General features: G+C 38.8%; 2 protein-coding genes across 2 annotated transcripts; both read right to left on the reverse strand.

Annotated features, from left to right (window-relative positions):
* Positions 1–909: 909 nt before the first annotated feature.
* On the reverse strand, positions 910–7,003 carry LOC145776620 (26S proteasome regulatory subunit 7-like). Its single transcript, XM_082587850.1, has 4 exons — positions 6,000–7,003; positions 4,809–5,486; positions 3,646–3,962; positions 910–1,509 (listed from the first exon to the last, which is right to left on the reverse strand). Exons 2-4 carry the CDS (start codon positions 5,437–5,439, stop codon positions 1,156–1,158), a joined length of 1,302 nt encoding a protein of 433 aa, XP_082443976.1. The 5' UTR covers positions 5,440–5,486; positions 6,000–7,003; the 3' UTR covers positions 910–1,155.
* LOC145776619 (GPI-anchor transamidase component PIGT-like) lies at positions 5,487–10,159 on the reverse strand. Its single transcript, XM_082587849.1, has one exon. It carries the CDS (start codon positions 10,135–10,137, stop codon positions 8,491–8,493), a length of 1,647 nt encoding a protein of 548 aa, XP_082443975.1. The 5' UTR covers positions 10,138–10,159; the 3' UTR covers positions 5,487–8,490.
* Positions 10,160–21,330: the final 11,171 nt, after the last annotated feature.

Raw genomic sequence — 21,330 nt, forward strand, 5'->3', positions numbered from 1 at the left:
TCGTTACAAGAGCTTCAGTGAAGCTTCTTCTGGTACGAAGAAGCTTCAAGATCAAGCGGCGCTGGTTTGACTCTCGGGGTGTGCGCTTGAGCAACGCACGTTAAGGACTGCTCTCCATTCAGCGGTATCTAATGGATGGATTAGTTCCCCGGCAACAAGACTTCAACAATCGGAAACTTCACTCTGTCAATCTCGGTGACCGGGCCTGCGTCAGTGCTTCAAAGCTTCTACAAGTATGCGAAACTGCCAGGATTAAGCTTTGCAAGAAGCTTTCCCAGTCCGAGGATAAAGATTCAATCAATCAGTGATTGCGTTTTCTTTAAGCCTCACAAGCCACCTGAGGACCCAAAGAGTTATCATCCGACATATCTCTCTGTTTTTCTTTCAAAATCCTCGAAAGACCGATCTATAAGCACGCGTCAACCCAATCATCGACCCGCTCCTCTCAAAGGAGCAAGCTGGGTGCCGGCGTGGAAAATTCACTTATCAGATTCAAACTGAAATGAGTTGTAAGATTACTCGCAATATGCCAGCTGTTGAATACAATGTTTTTATTATACAATTGGAAAACTTGCCAATTTTTTTGCAAAGTGGAACAACCTTTTTGGCAGATGATCTGGCTAATTCTTCAGAAGAAAAAAAAAACAGCTTAAAGCCTCAAACTATCAATTTCACAATGCTCGAGATTCTCATGCTGTTTAAGCTTGCAGTAATTTGCTTTTATCACTGAACAACTTAGTTTGAAATGAAGCAAAGACAAAATAATCTCGTGTTGAAATAATAAACTGATATTCCGAAAAATGTAACTAATGCTCTACAATTGGCTGTAAAGGTGACAGAGAGTTTGGAGTTTCTGTTTATCTGCCATAGAACAAACTTATTTTGCAGTGTTAGAAAATACGTCATTCATACCTTCACATACTTTATTTGTTGAACATCAAAAGACAACGACGAATCTCCATTAATTTCGGTTGATTTTATTTACAGAAGACGTACTTAAATTTATCTAATTTTCTTAACAAAACTACGTGAGCAATATAATCCACATTTCAAATGTCTTTTGACAAATGAATTGAGTCATTTGGTGTGGGGTAAATGACTTTTCCTGTGTGGATAACAAATAAGCTGCATGCAACCATTAAGAAACATTCTCTCTTAATTGTAGGTCATGTACCTGGGCGTTGAACTAAATTTAGCATAGGACTTAATAACTTTGTTAACAGCGTCCAGAAAATCCTTTTCGGTGGCCACTTTTCTACGAGCACGAATGGCGTACATCCCTGCTTCAGTGCACACACTACGGATCTCAGCGCCGGTGCTGTTGGGGCACAAACGGCCCAGTAGCTCGTATCTGATGTCCCTTTCAACGCTCATCGACCTGGCATGGATCTTGAATATCTTTGTACGGCCTTCGAGATCAGGGAGGCCAAACTCTACCTTGCGGTCCATTCTACCAGGCCGCATCAGGGCAGGATCAAGGGTATCTGGTCGATTCGTGGCCATCAGAACCTGAATACAAGAGATTTAATTAAGAAATATTCTTCGCAATAAAAAAAAAACAAACAATAAACCAAAACGTCCGCGGGGAAACATGTCCAATGATCGCAAGTTTCAACATATTTAAATTTTTTTACGACCAACTCGAACATATTGACGTTTGGTGTACCGCAGCTATTTACAGTAGCGTTATGCTGGCTCTATGTTGCTCATGATGTTATGCATCGTGTGCAATGGAAATTATGTCAATGTGGTCATAAAGATGTAAAGGCAAAGACACAAGTTTTATTTTTGTCGTATCCAGGCTTACCACCGGTGGTTCAAAGTTAAATGAAATGGACGGGAAGGCAAGAAAGCCAAACTTCGTGTTCACCTACAGGCATGCTTTTAAGTAGTGTTGGGCGATATATCGAATTTTCGATACGATACGATATCTTTTCAATATCGATATTTATTTCAATATCGTTCGATATTTTAACTATTACAGCCCTAACTCGTAACTGCAAACCCCTACAAAAATGTTGCCGAGGCCAAACGGCAAAAGTTGAAATTGCCTCGGCAATTGCTGTGAACGTTTCGGCAATTGCTGTGAAAGTAGCAATAAAGCGAACAACACGATTACGCACGCTGTTGCGGTAATTCACGTTGAATAACTCATGGGGAGGAAAAGTACGTTAATTTTGGGTTGATTTAATGTTAGAGTCAGCACAAATCGATTTAATTTTCCCGGCGGGTGTATTGCGTAACAACAATGCCCAATAAGAATTTTACGTTTGTTTTACATTAATTGGACATCTAGCGACGTTGAATTATCATAAAATAACGTGAATTGCTCAACTAAGTACCGGTAACAAATTAATAGCTCCCTGCGAGAAGATTGCCTCGATTTACGTATGCACTAACATAATTTCGGCACAATTGGGATACTGCGAGCAACACAAAGTCTGTTTGATGAAGAACTAGATGTCAAAATCGGAATCATCAGATGTTGTACCCGAGGATGAGGTTGTCGCGTCATCATTGGAATCGGACACATCAAGAGGCTCATCGCTTGGCTGTAAATCTACACCGTCTTTGCCGTTCGCAATGAAGTGTCCACGTTTTGCGGCTTTCGTGCTTTGATACCCACCCACACGCCTCTTTCGCAGAGCTCCATCGGGTGTTGACTATAAAGAGCAAATCTGTGGCATAACGACTAGGAGCAGGGCCGTAGCCAGACCGCAGAGCAAGGGGGGGCGAACTTTTTTTAGGGAGGGCCAAAAAATTAATTCATTATGATTGTAGCTGTTGCTCGAGAATGTTGGGATTTTGCCAGGGGGGGGGCAAAATTTTTTTCGGGGGGGCAAGACCCCCTGGCCTCCGGCTGGCTACGGGCCTGCCTGGGAGGAATTTATAACCCTAACCTTACAAGCGCTCGTGTGGCCTCGGTATTTTTATTGCCGACGCTAATGCGCCATTCATGCATCTGCGTCGGCAATCATCTCGGCAATTGCCGATATTAATTTCGAAGACTGGGAAACTCTTTTCTTAATTAGAACAAAAATATCGAAAAGTATCGAAATATCGAGTATTTTTTCAAATATCGTATCGTTTTGTTTTTTTCAATATCGCCCAACACTACTTTTAAGTGAATTCAGGCATGCCTGCCAAAGACACAGCTGCTTGCTCTTGAGCGGTGTCGAAACAGCGACCTTTGGAACTATCAGCACTCCCAGTTCTTGAGCCAATTTCGGATTGTTAAGAACCAAATGTTGTGTAAGATGTGTAAGCACAGCCGGATGGTGTGTCATGCACAGTTGCACACGCCCACCCGCAAGCGAACACTGTGGCCTTTAATCATTATGTATATTAATTATACATTTATTGAGTTCCATTAAGGATAGAGGATCTCCTGACTACGAAGTAGCAGGCCAGCGATTCTCCATCAAGTATCAGTTCAGAGTTCAGTATTTTTTATTAAAAATGGATGGAGAATCAGCAGAGCCTTATTTATAGCATATGCATTTCGCTCTACCACTGTAGAGCATCATTACTTAGTGCTTTATTTAAATAGAATCTTATATTAATTCTATATAATTCTTATATTAATTATATTTGAACCATCAACCAATCACAAGTGAGCGACCATTAAATCGAAAATTCTCCCACCTTGATATTTCCTCGTGCGTCAAAACCATCCAGTTGGTTGATGAGTTCCAACATGGTACGCTGCACTTCATTGTCTCCGCCTGCTCCGTCATCAAATCGTGCTCCTCCAATTGCATCAATTTCATCAAAGAAAATTAAGCAAGCCTTCTTCGTGCGGGCCATTTCAAACAGTTCTCGCACCATTCTAGCCCCTTCCCCAACGTACTTCTGAACAAGTTCCGAGCCAATGACTCGAATGAAGCAAGCATCCGTTCTATTAGCAACCGCTCTGGCACATAATGTTTTTCCAGTACCGGGTGGTCCGAACAATAGGACGCCTGTAAAACAACATAATATATGAGTAAAAGCATAAGTTTTCACTTGCATTGTAACAATCGTTTTATTGTTGTCGTACAGGGCAAACATAAGCTTGGTGCTTGTAAATGTGAATACTGTGGATATGACGAGTAGTCTGGGCAAAGTGGATCACCAAACAACACGGTTGCTCTTTGATATCCTGCCATGGCATCGAGTCCAATGTGGTAAAAAGCAAATCCCTTCGACTCTCAGAAAAAATAACAAAGCAAATATTTTTATTGACCAAGGCTGCTGTATCAGCGGTGGGATGGCGCAGCGGATAAGGCGCTGGCTTTCCAACAATGCGGACCTGGTTCGACACCCGACTTAAGCTACTTGTTGATAAACATCGCTTATCTCTACCCAGAGGGTAATAAATTGGGTGGGCATGATTGCTGCAGAAAAGGCGGCCTAGAGAAAGGAACTGGTCATTCTACGCTCGTTAGTGTCGAAGGCTTAGTATGATGAGAATCTTATCTTCTCATTCCCCAAAGCTCAGAAAATGAGTATGGGACCTTTACTGTATCACCAATTCACCATGTCAGTGTCAACCTATGGCACAGCCACATTAGGAAAAACTGAGAAACGTGGAGATGAATAGATAACTATATCCAAAAAATTTTCACTGCTTACATTGAAACAAAGTCAAACTGAAACAAAATATATATACACTGTTGCTTTGAAGACATTGCTTTTATAGTAAACTTCTCGTGTTTTTTTTTTACAATAAAAAGCAAAACAACGACAAAGAATAACGCAAGAAAGTCTATTTGTTTCACCAGTTGTAATATGATGAGACAAAAAAAAAATCTCCTAAAATGTGTTACCTTTTGGTGGATCAATCCCAAGAGTAACAAATCGTTCTGGATGCAAGAGAGGAGTTTCCACCACTTCTCTTAGTTTTTGTATTTGCTCCTTACAACCGCCAACATCAGAGTATGTGACATCTGGTTTTTCCTCCACTTGCATCATTGTGACTGTTGGATCAATCTTAGGAGGAAGAGGAATGTGAATCTGGTACTTATTTCGATCAACTCCGACTCTCATTCCTTCTTCAATGTCAGTCGGAGCAACTTGATCCCCAAGATCAACTACAAACTTTGCAAATTGTTTCACGTTTATAATGTACTTTGGATTGTCAGAGTCAGCATCAATAATTTTAGTGCATCGCGCAACTTGAAGAGGTTGCTCGCTCTGCAATGTCTGTTTATCAGCAGCAAGATCCCACAAAGCAGGAGGAGCAAGTCCAGTATCTGACTCTTTTATCCCACTCAGTTCATTTACACGCTTCGTGATTGAAGTGATATCCTCTTCAACAGCTTTAATCTGTTTGGCATAAGCACCTTGGCCATATGTCTTTAGTAAAGCAATGTCTCCCTCATCTAAAGCTTGAATTGGTTTATCTTCTTTTTCATCATCTTTCACACGACGTTGATCCGAGCCCAAGTGATCAGGCATCTTACAGTTGTGGTTAGATAGCTTTCTATTTCATAAATGACCTACAACTGAAAAAAAGTTTCACATTAAAAATTCCAACTAAGACAATAATTGATCCAGTTATGACTGACATTTCTTAAATAACTTAGACCTTTTTAAACAGTCACTATGCGCTTCTCGTTGTTGACGCTATTATTGTGTATCTCAATTTGTTAAATTGTAATCATTTTTTATTTCAGTTCTGTTCGCATTAATATGTATAGGCTTTTTTGCGGAAATACATTTTTAGTACATTTGATGAAATTTACTTGCAAGAAAATAAATTTATACTTGGGGCACTGAGGGATATTTTTAAATAATGAACAAGTCATATCACATGCATATCTCAAACGCTTTACACGAATCACAGTTGCAAATGATTTTAAAGTCAAACCACAGCTCAAATTAATTTCAGATATGTATTATATCACATGAAATTCTAGGACTCAATGGTTCTTATAGTGCTATTTCAAACTAGGTGTTTTGAAGTTATTTGCTACAAAACAGAAAGCAAAGTGATTGTTACATCAAACCCGACTTACAGTAATAGCTGTCGTTAAGACTTTGAAGTGGAACAAATATGATGCAAAGGTAGAAGATTTACAATTTAGATGGCAAAAAAAGACAATATATTGTGTTTTGTTTGATAAACCTTTATTGAAATAATTTCCACTGGTGATTTATTATAATCAAGCAAGTAGCTAAAAAGTACAAACAAGTAAAAACATAATTTAACTTTAATTAATTAACTCAATATTCGTAAACAGTGAAGCTGAGTAGAGGTTGCAACAACAGTATCACACTATTGTACATGACAATACAATGTAAGCAATGTATATAATATAAGCTGGCATGAAGACGATATTGAAAATCATGTTGTGTTTGCAGTTGTACTAACACTAACACAAAAACCCAATGATTCAGAAAAAAGCTGGTGTTTGTTTCACTATTCTTTTGTTGTCTGTTTAGAGGGTGTCATTACTAATACTTGAAGTGCAAGCCAATATCACGTTCCACATGTGCATGATATCTACTGCACAAGAAACATTTGAATATAAACCAATGTTAGCACATTTACACAAGACATGTGAGTGACTAGTGGTTAGATACACTTAGCATCTTATGTCATTAACCAGCAAATAAAAATGAAATGCACGAAGGGAGCAAGTCTTTTAGGCGCAGACAGTCAGGCGCCAGTCAAATAGGCGCGCACACTGTGGCGTCTGGATATTTAGGTGCGGAGGCGGAGCACTGTGGCGCCCGTTCATTTAGGTGCTATTCCTAGTAAAGTCTGCAGATTGTATCAGCTTGGCAGGTAGGGCAATGTTTTCACACAAAATGTTATATTGAACAAAAAAAATATGTCATGGCTTCCGTGAGTGAAGCTGCTTAAACCGGCAATGCTTTTTCCACAAAATGTTATATTGAACAGAAAAATATATTGTATTTTAATGCGCGTGTTCGGTATTTATTTGTTGTTAGTCCAGGTTTGCGTTGGCAAATGTTTTATCAATAAATTAGCCTATTCAAGTTTCCGAACATAACTGAGTTCACTTTTGTTAAGTCAAATAATAACTACGCTAAACATCAGTAAAACATATACCGTAGCTTATATTCAAGCAGGTGGTAGGCTTGAGTGAAGAGTAGGCTAACTTAGTTTTCCATCAAAACCCTGACTAGGTTTAATAACAAGAATAGTCGCACCATTATGCTTGCAACTTGTAGCCAGGGTTCACATGCCCTATAGAAATGTATTCATGTAGTAGAGCGTTGTCTCATACATACTCGCCACACGACCAAGCCATCCCGAGTAGAAGTAATTGCGAAATGTAACAGATTAAGTAAGGTTCCATCTGGCTGCAACCTGTGTTCAGGATGAATAGCAAATGTTGTGTGGAGACGTGCTAAAATCAAGAGTAGTAGAGCGTTGTCTCACACCTCATCTCCACACGCGCATTAACCAAACAACATATTTTTCTGTTCAATATAACGTTGTGTGTGAAAAGCATTAATTGCCCTACCTGCCAAGCTGATACAATCTGCAGACTTTACTAGGAATAGCACCTAAATGAAAGGGCGCCACAGTGCTCCGCACCTAAATATCCAGACGCCACAGTGTGCGCGGTCCGCCTATTTGACTGGCGCCTAACTGTCTGCACCTAAAAGACGTGCACCCGCTATTAATACCAATAAACAATATTTGTCACAACAATGAATCCTTCCAAGTGTGATGAAGAAACTTCTTACTCTGTTAGATCACTCAAAATTCCATAAAACGAATGTTTTTGTGACCAGCCTCATAATAACCACCTCCTTCCCTTCAACTGGCGGCAAACGAGCAGCCTCGCCGTCTGAAATCAAGACATCTATTTGCACCAGCTACATCATCAATGAAACATAAAGCAGAACAAAATCCACATGACTGCAACCTTTGCTCATCCTCTAACTGGGATGCATTTGCGAAGAAAGTCTGAGTGTAAATGATCATCTATGCACCCATGTTGATTGTTCCTTTCAAATATCCGCAATAGGGGATGACAATTGACAATTCCATGATCTTTGATTGATTCCTTGAGCATGGCTTATGGTCTGCTTAATTTTTATGACAAAATGACATAATGGTTGCTTGACACTTGTCATAACATGTAGTCTGGGTTACTGCAACTGTCTCAGGGTTAGTAAAAGACAGAGCCCCTTGGCCCTTAACTCTTAGGCTAGCAAAAAAAAGATTCATACAAAAAATACAAGTTCAGGGAGAGGAATAGAGGATATTCATTGAGACAAATGTTCATTGTTCAGGTCAATTTGCACAATTTGAAATAGCATTTCAATGTCCATGTAGTAGCAGATATCAAAGTAATGATTTGTTAACACAAATACAGATTAGCTGAGTAAATAAAATACAAGGAAAGCCTATGCCAGTGATTCAAACATCAACTTCAAATGGTACCCAAAATATTTGGACACTGTGCAATAGACAAAGTTATCAATTACACAATTACAGTATTAGCAAGTTGCATCTAAGTAAAACAGCTAAGATGTCACTTCATTTTCAACTTTCTTATTAAGTATTTTAGTTTTGATAAAACTGAGCACACTATTTAATCGCATCTTAACCGGATGAACACTATTGGGAGAAACCAAATGAAATCTCTTTGTAGATAGATTTAAAGTGGAACCGAATGCTATTGCCAGAACTGTACAAACTAAACATATCACATTGTATGGCATAGAAAAGTCTGGTTCAGGAATATTTATTATGAGTGCTTCACTGTAGATTCGTTGAACAGTTTCCACAAAGTCTTCGTTCAATTTCAAATCTGTTGTTTTACTAGTGATCACTGATGGACTGATATAAAATCCATGACTGGCATCCGGGGGATGTTCTGTCCATTTCAAAAAGCCACGAGTAAACTCGATACTTAAATCAGCAGTAGATTGACTTGGTAAAGTCATTACAAGTTCTAGTCTATGGGGAGATTCTCTTATTGTTGCTGGACTGAAAGATATCCAATCAGGCTCAATTGGAATGTTATCAGTGGTCCTAACTTTGAGCGTATGAAGTTGTGTGTACAGAAACCATGGCATAACTTGAAGGAACATGATAGTTACATTTTGATTCAATTGGTTTCCTATCAAGCATTTCAGCCCACCATCCAAGCCATTCCCAGTTAAGTAGCAATGACTTGAAATTCCAAGTAAATGAGAGAGGTGTTTGTTAGGTTTTTCGGCCCATTTCAGTTTTAAGTTAGTTTCTTCTGGCAAGTCATGTAAATTTAAAATCATGTCATCACTACTTTTTAATGATTCAGGAAATGCTGTTGCTTCAGGGGGTGCATTTATCTTAACTTTACTAGTAGTAGCAAGAGGACATGCAGGCTTTATTTTACTGTGGAACATTGAAAATATGTCCATAGATGGTTTATTACTGCTCAAAGAATCAACGTCATACACAACAGAAACATGTTGTTGTAACTGTACAAAAGGAGTAGTACAAGTAACTTCATCACAGCTATGCTTAAAATGCAAACCAATAGATAAAAATCTGCTTGTGTGCAATTGACTAGCAACTTGTAACAATGCACCTGGTCCAGAATTTGCCCCACAAGGAAGCAGCTTTATCCATGGGGTCAAATTTTCAGTGCAGACATTTTCTCGTGCAAGTGTAGCATATTTTACAAACTGATTATCTACTTTTCCATCTTCCACTAAACCAGAAGGTCGAAATGATACCAATGGAGAAACGGTTTTAGCTTTTGTCATAAAGTTAATGGAGGCACAAAACAAGCCAGAAAGTGCATTTGTGAAACCAATCCAGTTCTTATCAACATCTTTTGTATCTTTATGAAACCAAACCCATAGTTGTGCACCAGTAGGTGACGATGCATAAGGAAATCCCCATTGTTTATATCTCCAAAGACCACGAGTCATTGTGAAATGTAGTTCAGCAACATTGTACTTTGAAACTAGCTTTCCAATAGCACGTGGAAAGAGATTATAATGTTGTGGTTCAAACTGACCTTCATACTCCCAGCTGGTTGTAAAATTGAAAAAAGAGTAAACTTGATGTTTGTTTACGACATTTATCTTCAATGATTCGTGAAAAGAGTCATGGCTCAGAGCCAATGCTGATGAAGCACAAAGGAGTAACAAAACATGAAGAAAATAGCATTTCATCATGACTAAACCACACACACTAGGAAAATTTGATGATTCTAAATTATAACTTAACCATCTGAAGAAGTTTACATAAAGTTTGGTATGGTAAAGTATTACTTAGCCTATCCTTGATAGCACACAGGGCTGCAATTTTTGCCTTTTTCAGGGGCAATGCCGCTCGACACCCGCCGTCACTAATTGGTAAACGCTGTGCCACAAAAAAACAGAAATTATGTCAAGTCAGGTTGAGTAACAATCGGGGGTGAGCATTACGTGATGCAATCATAAGACTGCCAATTTATGTAAATTTTCTTGCACCAAGTACTTCAAGGCAAAGCCTAAAAGCGACGCTTCACGTGAAAAATTCCCAAGGCGTCCATTCTGCCGTTTTGAACACTGTGGAAAAATGCTTTGATTGAAGTTATAACGACTGGCATCAAACCTTTCACCACGATTAATTAGTACGGTACGGTAGCCAACCGCATAGTGTATTTTAGTTTTATTTAAAGAAAGAAAAAACTGCTCCCACGATGTTTGATTAAGCCATAATGTGTATATACACGATATATACCCTAAGTGTGCACCACTGAAAACAGTTACCGTACATGCGGGTGCAACCTAGTTCGTACCCTGAACAGTTCGGACCCTCAGTTCGTACCCTGAAAAGATCGAGAGAAAAAATTAAAAAAAGCCGAAGTCGCTGATCGCAGTTTAATAGCACAAAGCCGAAGTCGCTGATCGGAGTTTCTGCAAACAAACTCGAGGGTTAGGGTTAGCGGAAACCGTGGAACTGCGGAAAAATATTTGCGGAAACTGCGATCAGCGAGGGTTAGAGCAGAGCATAGATTACTCGATGATTAGAGTTAGGGTTAGCCGAAACTGCGGTTAGCAAAACTGCTGAAAAATGTTTGCGGAAACTGCGATCAGCGAGGGTTAGAGCATAGATTGCTCTATAGTTAGGGTAAAGGTTAGCGGAAACTGCGGAAAAATGTTTTCGGAAACTGCGATCAGCGAGGGTTAGGGTTAGAGCATAGATTAATCTATGGTTAGAGTTAGGGTAAAGGTTAGCGGAAACTGCGGTTAGCGGAATCTACGGAAAATGTTTGCGGAAACTGCGATCAGCGAGGGTTAGGGTTAGAGCATAGATTAGCCTATGGTTAAGGTTAGCGGAAACTGCGATCAGCGACTTTGTGCTATCTTTCTCTCGATCTTTTCAGGGGGAAAATTTTAAAATGTTTGCGGAAACTGCGATCAGCGACTTCGGCTTTTTTTAATTTTTTCTTTCGATCTTTTTAGGGTACGAACTGAGGGTCCGAACTGTTCAGGGTACGAACTAGGTTGCATCCCGTACATGCTACTGATGTTGACAAAATATTTCTGCACACTTGAGCTATTTCATGTTATATAGGTACACATTGGCCATAGGCCTTGTGTCGTGACAGCCTACATTAATTCATAATTTGATTTTGGAGTCATAACGTAAATGATAATTTTTTTTAAAAGTTGGATTGAAGTTTGGCTTTATGGAGACTCAAAAATTATACTCCGCTTAACACTGATTGAAACTTTCTATTATCGTGATTGATTGATTGAATCTTTATCCTCAGACTGGGAAAGCTTCTTGCAGAGCTTAATCCTGGCAGTTTCGCATAGGCCTACTTGTAGAGGCTTTGAATCACTGACGCAGGCCCGGTCACCGAGATTGACAGAGTGAAGTTTCCAATTGTTGAAGTCTTGTTGCCGGGGAACTATTGCATCCATTAGATGCCGCTGAATGAAGAGCAATCCTTAATGTGCGTTGCTCAAGCGCACACCCCGAGAGTCGAACCAGCGTCGCTTGATCTTGAAAGCTTCTTTGTTCCAGAAGTGACGCGCTAGCCAATTGAGCTATTATTTGTTGAACACTGAGCTTGCTAAGACCATCTCTGGTTAAGACATACCATACTTCTTTAACCCTTTCTTAAAATACCTCGTTTTAGACAGTTCTTCACAAGTTTTCTCTCTCAGAAGAATATTATGCTGATTGCTGAAGCCTGAATGCTGACTGATCACTGCAGGGTTGTCAAACAGCTTTTGAGAAAAAGAGCCAAACAATGTCTAAAAAAGGGCCAAGCTGGGTAAAAAACAGCCAAATTGTTCAATAACGCTAATAACGTTGTTAATAATACATAATTACGTTAACAACGTCAATAACGTTACAACATTACAACAACACAATCTACATTCTACAATCACTAGGTACAATCTACATCGCGTTGGGCTCGCAGCCGAGAGCCTGCATGTTCGACTCCAGCCACCCGCACTTGCTGTTGTTCCTCTGGGCAAGAAACTTTACGATAATTGCCTCTACCTAGTGATCGATTTCGAGTAATGGGTAGTACCAAATTTAAGTCATAAGTAAAGTAGACAACCGGAAACAGACATTGCCGTCGGCTGCAGCGTGGGTCAGGTGTATGTCGGAAGGCGTAGCCTACACCGATGCATAGCGCTCAAGTCCGCTTTCCCGCAATGCAGGATAAAGATAAACAAACAAACAAACAAATAGGCGATTAAGAATTGACATAAAAATAGCCGGACCCGGACATTTTTGCTAACAACCATTTTTTTTCATAAAAAGATCTAAAATCTAAAATTTGGCAAAATTCGGACATAAGGAAAGGCCTTTTTGAGGGAAGCAATTATTGAACGGCGCGCCGTCTAGCGCAAGAAAAACATAAGTATTTTCCGTCGTGCTAATTCGCAAATTTCAAGTGAAATAAAGATGATTAACATAGTGTCTAGAATTACCCTTCAGCAGAATTAGCTATTTTACGTTGATTCAACGTCTGGCGACGTTGAATCGACGTAAAATAACCTATTTTGTTTACTGAGTGCCTCATGTAACAGAAACTAGGCTGCAATGATAGTGCAGTGGTTGTAAAATTATGCAAAATAGGCTACTAATTAACTAAGATTGATTTCGGAAAACGTAATTTCGTTTGTTAAAACGTATTTGAAGAACATGAAAACTACGAGCACATAAAATTTGGTAATGATTTATACCTTGAACTTTTACAAAGAAAAGATTTCAGAAAATGCTCCGAACAAATGTTCTTGCATAATTAAGGAGTTGGATAACATCTATAACATCAGACCAGCCAAGTCATTAAATCAATAACATCATTGCCAAAGCAACACAAAAGTGGTTATCTGAAGAAATAGGTCGTTACATAGGTAGCCATTCTTACTTCGATGCAACGTCGCCAAACGTTAAGTTAAGGTAAAATGGAGCAATTTTCTCAGCAGGTTGTCAACTTGATTTCATATTGACACGTGGCCGGAGTTATGGGACAGTAAGTTACATGACTAATTCTTCAGTTCTAACTTCTAATACGCGTGCAAGCAAGTACGGTAGTTTAAAACGTTGAGTTTTTGAGCCAATATGGAAAGCAATGTAAGTAAAATCTGCGAAATTTGTCAGAAAGTGGTTGTTTGTGGAAAAAATGGCAGAACGCTGGGTTCAAAAGCAGTATCAACACTAACCCAGTGGTCTGTTAAGTATCGTGATCAAATAAATGAGAATATTGGCGACCAACGTGAAATTGCAGTCCATAATATTTGCTACAGAAATTATACGAATCGAAAGCTTTCGCTCGAAACCAAGCAGATGCACACAAACCGCAATCTACAGCTTCGCGATTAAGGAGAACTACATTCGACTATAAAACCCATTGTTTGATTTGCGGTGACGAAATAGATTTTGAAAAACTCAAACAGAATCCAAAGCAATTTTCCTCGATAGGAAATGTGGAAATTGTTGAAAAAAAAAAAGAGAAGTTTGCTACAGGATACATTAATAGCGGAATGTGAAAAGAGAACAAATGACATTTCAATTCAAATTAAATCTAGGATACTTTGTGCAGGAGATAGACGAGCTGTAGAAGCTACATATCACAGAGATTGTCTTCAGCGATTTCTCAGTAGCTGTACTATAAAATCTGATCAGGTTGGTGGAAGCATGCTCAACTTCCGCAACTCAGATTCGTTGAAGGAAGAAGCATTCAAAAAACTTTGTTTGTGGATGAATGATATTAATCGAGTAGGTAGGCAATATACATTGCAAGAGCTACGCGATCACATGTCGACATTTTCATCTAGCGATGTTCAAACTTACAGTAGCAAACATCTAAAATGGCGTTTGCTGGAGCACTTTGATGAGCAACTGAGCATCACTGAGCAGCAAGCTGGAAGTGTTATAAAGAAAGAAATTAAAAAAAATTGATAAAGCTCAAACATCTTATCCTGTTCCTGAAAACATTAATCTGGAGTATCTTGCTTCCGAAATACCGAAGTCGCTTAAAGTCTTGAATGTCTGAAATAATGCCTCGATCGCGGAGTGAATCAGAAGAAGCTTCTACAATATAATAATAATTTATTTGCATCAGACAAAGCTGTCTGATGGTGTCCTATGTATATCGGTGTCCTATGTATTTCTGCAGTCAGCAAGCAGGCTATTTTACATTTCCCCTCTTTTATTGTCAATTGGCATTTTATACATCAGGTCACAAGATCGCGTATTCTCTTGGATGTAGGCTACTATCATCCCTTGGTTTTTGTGTAAGTTATGGTCAAGTAGGCTAATAGCGTTTCAACGATCAGCTAGGCTACTGTAAGCGAATAGTGATAATACGGATGAGACAATAGACTCTACAAGTCATCCCGGTTCTTTCTGTCAGTGGGTAGCAGATAACTTCGATTTTAACAAAGATACTCTGACAGGTCATGAATCATGATACAACGCATGTGATGGGCATTATAAACTGTCAAACACCAAAAATGGCAACTCGGCCACTAGTTATTGAAAAACGACACGTCAGTGCAACTGAACTACTGGAATTAGGTAATTTTGGCAATTTAGTCAAACCGTATACTGCTGCAAAGATGGGTAGCTTACTTGGAAAGCGTACAATTCAAGCAGCTGAATGCCTCTGCTGTGTTATTTACGCACTATGAATTGCTTGACACTCTGTGGCTGTGTTCAAATATATTCAATTCTAAGCCAGTAAAATGGCAAGGGTTCATGGCCAATGTAGTTAAAGGTGAGTTTCAAGTTTCGTCAGTATCATTTAATCCTATGATACCGCTTAATCCCGCAACAGATGAAGCTGTTCAGAGTACAATGATATTCCTTTAAGACCAAGCGAGGAAAATGAGCATATGTTGTGCACCACTAACGTTTGACCAACCCCTCTACTTCAGAGCATTCAAAATTAAACAGGACAATTTTCGCATTTTCAAAAATGTTTGCTTACGACTTGGTGGTTTTCATCAACTGATATTTTTTCTCGGAGCAGCTTGCTTGCAGCAGCTTGCTCTCCGAGAAAATATGTGCCGAACGTTGCTATTTTGCCACGCGTTCTCTGGCTGCGATACAACATCCTGCTTTTACAGAATAGAAAAAGGAAAAGTTTTTAAAATCTGAAAAGGTCTGAACAAAGTGCAACGTAAATGTGCCGCCTTCGGAAACAAGGAAGCTGTAAAAGAAGACATTTCCAGAATTGAAAAAGAATTTGCCAAAAATTCTGTACAAGCAAGGGTTTTCCATGGATACTTTGAGTTTATTGCGCTACAATTACGCTTTTTCCCCAAATATATATCAGTTGAAAGAATGCCTCCAACAAGTAGAGCATGCTACTTTCACAGCCTTCGTGTGCATCATCAAGTGTCAACATGGCGTCATTTAAAAACTGTGCTGAATCCTACTTTCTATGGCTACAAGAAAACAACTTCTGGTCTGGTCCCAATAATGACAGATAAATGAATGTGCACCCAAAACCTTTCTGAAAGAAATTAGGTGCAATCGCAGGAGCGCTAAACGTTTATGCACATCTTGTGGTTGCTCCAAGAAAGGCTTTAAGTGCAGTATTCACTGTGCTTGTGCAGTATTCACAGTATTCACTGTGCGTGAAACTCAGTGTGAAAAGTCATCACTTTTAGAGTGTTAGATACCCAAGAGCTGTAAGTGTAGAAGTATATTTACTTTAATAAAAATAGTTGTATCTCTAGAACGGGAACTCAAATTGTTACTGTGGTAGTTTTTGCAAGTAAAATATTTTTTGCAATGAATGATTTGTTAATGAAAGTGAACGCATATATTAAATATTGCCTTTTCTCTTGAAGCATTAATCGCTCAAATTGCTGATGTTCATCGTTTTATTAGCCTATTATACGTTGATTCTACATCTGCCAACGTTGTATCATCATTTGTTTCAGTTGCTAATGTTGTTGAATTATCATATAGCCTACATTGAATTACAATTTAACGTAGGCGATTATAATTGCGTGAAAAACATTAAACTGTAATAAATGACCAAATACGTCACAAACATGGGCGTTGGCAGAAAAAATGCAGGGGTGGGGGAGAGGCGGGGGTTGCAAAGACACAATTTTTAAAGCCAAATTCGTCTTGTAAGCTGCAACATAGGTAAGAAAAGTTCTCAATTTAAAGTAACATTTGAGTGTTGAGGTGCGAGAATTGTGAAAAAAAAACTACTGTTAACGTCTGGTGTAAGTGGTTGTTGAGCCTACGGCGGAAATTTTTTTAGAAAAATCGAAAAAATAAAATAGGGTTGGTTGAAAACCTGATGGGAAAGTATTTGCCTGGAAGGCGAATCCGATTTTGGAAAATTGCACTCTTGCAAGCAAATTACTTGTAAAATCATAATCCGGGTGAGGGTTTAATGCTCCTTTACTGCGACACCTATGATCACAACCTTTTTAAATAGTTTTAATACACTTATCTTTTTGTGATTGTTAATTACGTGAATATATGCGTCATATGTTGCATTTTATTTAGAGCAGATATTTACAACCGCTAGATAGCGCGCTATGCAAATTTAAAATGCGGTTTGGGGCAGTTCCTTAGGTCCGATTTTTGCCGAATTTTAGAATCGTCGGTTTGACTACCAGACAAGCCTCCTGTAACTAAAAAATGGTTGTTATCAAAAATGTCCGGTCCAATGTCACTTCTTACTCGCCTACAAGAACAATTCCAAATTTTCATTTCTACAGTGTTTCCACTCGAATCTTTGGCATTGGCATAAACATTGTCAACTAAACGCTGTCTAAAAAATCGTAATAACACTTTTCAGTCTCAATTTCCGAAAGACATTTATTTAAATAGCTAGTTTGATAGTATGTGCCAACTGCTTCCAAAAAGAGCCAAATATTGAAAACAAAGGGCCAAGGGGCCAAACAATTTTTTTTTGCGCCAACTACCTCTACAAAAGGACCAATCTGGCAAGCCTGGATCACTGACTGTGAGTGACTGGTTTCTTTTCTTTCTGAATCCTTATGACGCAGTGTTGCCAGACGTATCAAGTAAATTTCCCACGGCCATCCCTTTTTTAAATACTGAAAAGTTTTCTGAATCGTTTCTAGCACTAGTTGCAACGTTCATCTGATAAAAGTAAAAGCAGCAATAAACATGATGGTTTATTGCTTCACTGACGTTTCGCGCACCATTACAATGTGCATCTTCAGAGCGAATAACACACAAACCCAAATTTACAAAATTATAATAAAATAAATAAATAATAATAATGTAGGCTACTGCAGATTGAAGGAAAAATAAAACACACAATATTTTAAAGATTGGCCAATGATGTGTGAGCGGTTACTTTCCACGTTAAATTACGTAAAAACTTCCAACAATAAACATAAATTCGAAGCAGTGAAGACCAACAGAAATTCGAGACGAAATTAAATTACTGTTGGAGAAGAAGTTCTTTTATTTTGCATCATCAGTAGGCCTACATGTAAAAAAAACAAAAAAAATACAAGATTACAATGTGAGTTAAGTTGTTTGCTGATGATGATGGGAGTGGCAGAAGGACCAAGCTGGTCATCAAGTATGCCACTCCCGATGGTTTTCACATAGCTGCGCAAAGAACAGTGACCCTATACTGCTGTAGGCTATAAAAGTTTCAGTTTCACAGAGTTTCCAATCCCGTAGATATAGATATTTTTGCATGGGGGTCGCAAGTCGTTTTTCGAGAGGCCGAGAGACGTTTCAAAATCCAATGTATTTTTTTTTAATAATAAGAACTATGCTTTATCACAATCGACCTAGGATCACTCTATCGTTAATGCTTATTACAGACGTTGAAATAGGAATTAAGCATTTGATATTTTTCACTTAGTTTTTGTACCGTGAAAGTTAACCAATAACCATGCAATGGCAAAAAGCCAGTAAAGGCTATAAATTCAACTGGTGAAAATGCAAAGATGTAGGACTAAGCTTAGCATTTATACAGCAGCCTAGGTTATTGTTTCTCTTATAATCTAGCCAAGCTTGATCGGAAATGAAACTAATAAGTAAAAATGTACGGTAGGCTAACAGTAGCTACCTAATAGGTCTAACACTGCAAAAAAAGTTTTTGATTTCAAAAGTTTTCTTTAAAACAGCAAAATGGAATGTAGACTTGATGACGTCATCAATTAAATTTGGCTAATTTTTTTCATTTAATATGCTTTTTTTAGTAGATGTTGTTATGGATAGGGTAATCGTGAAGCTACATTGATTGCTCTGAAAGGGATTGCAGTGCAAAAAGGTTGAAATCCACTGAATGAGTTTTCAAATATTTTACTCTCTTCCGACTTTCTAAAGACACGTTTAAAGTGCCCCTGACAGGTTGGATCCAATTATAGTAACTTTTTAAAGCATTTCCTAGCGCAGAATTACACTTAGCGAACTTTTTAATCTTAACCTCGTAGCTCGACTGGTGAGGGCGTAATTTATATCAAACGACTGTTCCGCAGCGCCACCACAGGCGAAACTCCATATTTCACTGCTCTGGGACGACTTTGGTGGTATTACGTCATCCTAAGTGGACGTCGTTAGCAACGGATGAAACAAACGCTTCCTAGATGTAATTGGTGGATCACAGTTTGGTCGGAGTTGGTACAAGCGGTTGCTTTTTTCGAAGATTTATTGTTTTTTGCAGTTTAATAAAACTGTACTGGATACGTTCCTACAAAACCTAAAATATACTTGAAGTGAAAAATGAAGAAGTCGTACGAATCATCATTCATATTTAATTCAACATCACTACTCAAAAATAAATAAAAGTTCTCTCTCTCTCTCATAATGTGCCTTCAGTTGGCCATTGAAATCCTGTGTAACGGCCATCTGGATCTGGAAAATTGTTTCGGATTCGCCAAACAATGCATGACGGCATCACAATCCGATTGTTGCTTCCGAGAGCATCACCTTGTAGTATACACTCCAACACATGCCTGTAGGCATTTTTACTTTAGTGGTATTAACAAAATCATCTTCAGTGAAGTGTACATATACGACTGGTTTTGTATGGCCCATCCCACCTTCGAACACTTGAAGAAAACTTTGACTATTTTCATCTCAGCACCTTGTTTTGTGGGAAAGTGGGAAAAGAAAGCACACGGTCTTTGTCACTGACAATGTCACATAAACAGCAATTTGTAGGCATTGCCTCAACCATAAATTAAAGGTGCTGTTTGTGAGATACTGTTGTTACACTACAAATGGCTATAGCCAGATTAGGACAAATAAAAAAGTATGAAAATTGTAGCCCTATGAAACTGCAATTTCAATTGAATTGAGATGCTGTTTGATAAAAGTAAAGTCAACCTACTTGATCGAAACCTGATAGTAATAATAAGTTCACTTTTTTATTCGGTAATTCTTAATTTGCACATGCTTTAGACCAACAGAGCCCCACACATTCACGTTTTGCAGTAGCCGTACCATACTTTACCAAGTCATCACAGAGAAAGAATGCATCCTTCCCGCTTACGGTGACGTCACAGCGGTGTTGCCGTTTTTATTTTCGCAATTAAATGAGTGCCAAATTCGCCGATGTCAACGAAAGTTTGCAAGCGTGTAACTTAGTTGCCTGTTGATATTTTTTACGATTTGCTGGTCAGGGAAGTTTGTTAGTGTCATCTTTTTGGTATCTTAGGTAAATTTAGCGAATTTATTTTCCTGTCAGAGGCACTTTAAGCTACCCCAATTAACTTTTTTTCAACTCAAATTTTGGCCATGTTTTACGTACGGTAATCTTTTTTTTTATCAGTGCAGTAAGCTACGGTAAAATTTTTCCTCCTGCTGTTTTTGCCTTGCTAAATTTATCTCCTTCATAGATTAAACTTGCCACATATGGGTAAATGTCGGCAGCAGTGGCCGAGTGGTTAGCGCGTTGGGCTCGCAGTCGAGAGCCTGCATGTTCGACTCCAGCCACCCGCACTTGCTGTTGTTTCTCTGGGCAAGAAACTTTACGATAATTGCCTCTACCCAGTGATCGATTTCGAGTAATGGGTAGTACCAAATTTAAGTCATAAGTAGAGTAGACAACCGGAAACAAACATTGCCGTTGGCTGCTGCGTGGGTCAGGTGTACGTCGGAAGGCGTAAACCGATGCATAGCGCTCAAGTCCGCTTTCCCGCAATGCAGGATAAAGATAAACCAAACAAACAAACAAATTTACAACTGATTGATTGATTTGATCTTTAGTTTCAGACTGAAAAAGATACTTTAAGAGCTTAATCCCATGGTAGTTTTGCTGACGCAGGCCCGGTCACCGAGATTGGGAGAGTAAAGTTTCCGATAGTTGTTGTCGGGAATTATTCTATTCACTAGGTGCCGTTGAATGGAGAGTAGTCCGTCTTGAAATGTGTTGCTTAAGCACACAACCCGAAAGCCGAACCAGCTCTGCTTGATCTTGAATCAGGCGAGCAACCATTGAGCTAACGGAGCTGTTGAAAAGTTTTGGTTAAATACATGTCCAATATCGGTTTGAGTGTTACAGTTAAGGTCTTTACAACAGCTTTTCAAAAATAAAAAATAGCCTATCCATTCAAATCACCTTGCACAGCTTTTCCTGTTAAATTAAACATAAATTTTCTTTATTTGACTTTTCTTAAAATATCACTATTTGTACAGTTGCGTTTCGGCTTCCGACAGTGGTCTGCAATCATGGCTCCACCCAATTGCCCTGGGTACCGTGTTTTCTGAGTTTTAATGTTCTGGTGAAAGCTTTTACAATACTGTGTTCTTTGCTGTCCAACTGTGCGTGCAAAATTAATTCACAAACTCATGCGTCATCCAAGTTTTTGAAAATCAGTGTTGTACGTTGACGCTGAAGCTAGCGCCGTCAATTTATTTTTCAGTTGACGGAAGTGATAGCGCCGTCAACT

The sequence above is a fragment of the Aplidium turbinatum genome, chromosome 9 (assembly GCF_918807975.1).
Source record: "Aplidium turbinatum chromosome 9, kaAplTurb1.1, whole genome shotgun sequence".
Lineage (NCBI taxonomy): Eukaryota > Metazoa > Chordata > Ascidiacea > Aplousobranchia > Polyclinidae > Aplidium > Aplidium turbinatum.

What these genes read in the sequence shown, in the direction of transcription:
- LOC145776620 (XM_082587850.1), bottom strand. Translation starts at nt 5,439, where the DNA reads ATGCCTGATCACTTGGGCTCGGATCAACGTCGTGTGAAAGATGATGAA. An exon ending in TGGGATTGATCCACCAAAAG is followed by an intron (nt 3,963 to 4,808) that starts GTAACACATTTT and finishes GTTGTTTTACAG; the next exon opens with GCGTCCTATTGTTCGGACCA. An exon ending in ACGCACGAGGAAATATCAAG is followed by an intron (nt 1,510 to 3,645) that starts GTGGGAGAATTT and finishes TCTTGTATTCAG; the next exon opens with GTTCTGATGGCCACGAATCG.
- LOC145776619 (XM_082587849.1), bottom strand. Translation starts at nt 10,137, where the DNA reads ATGATGAAATGCTATTTTCTTCATGTTTTGTTACTCCTTTGTGCTTCA.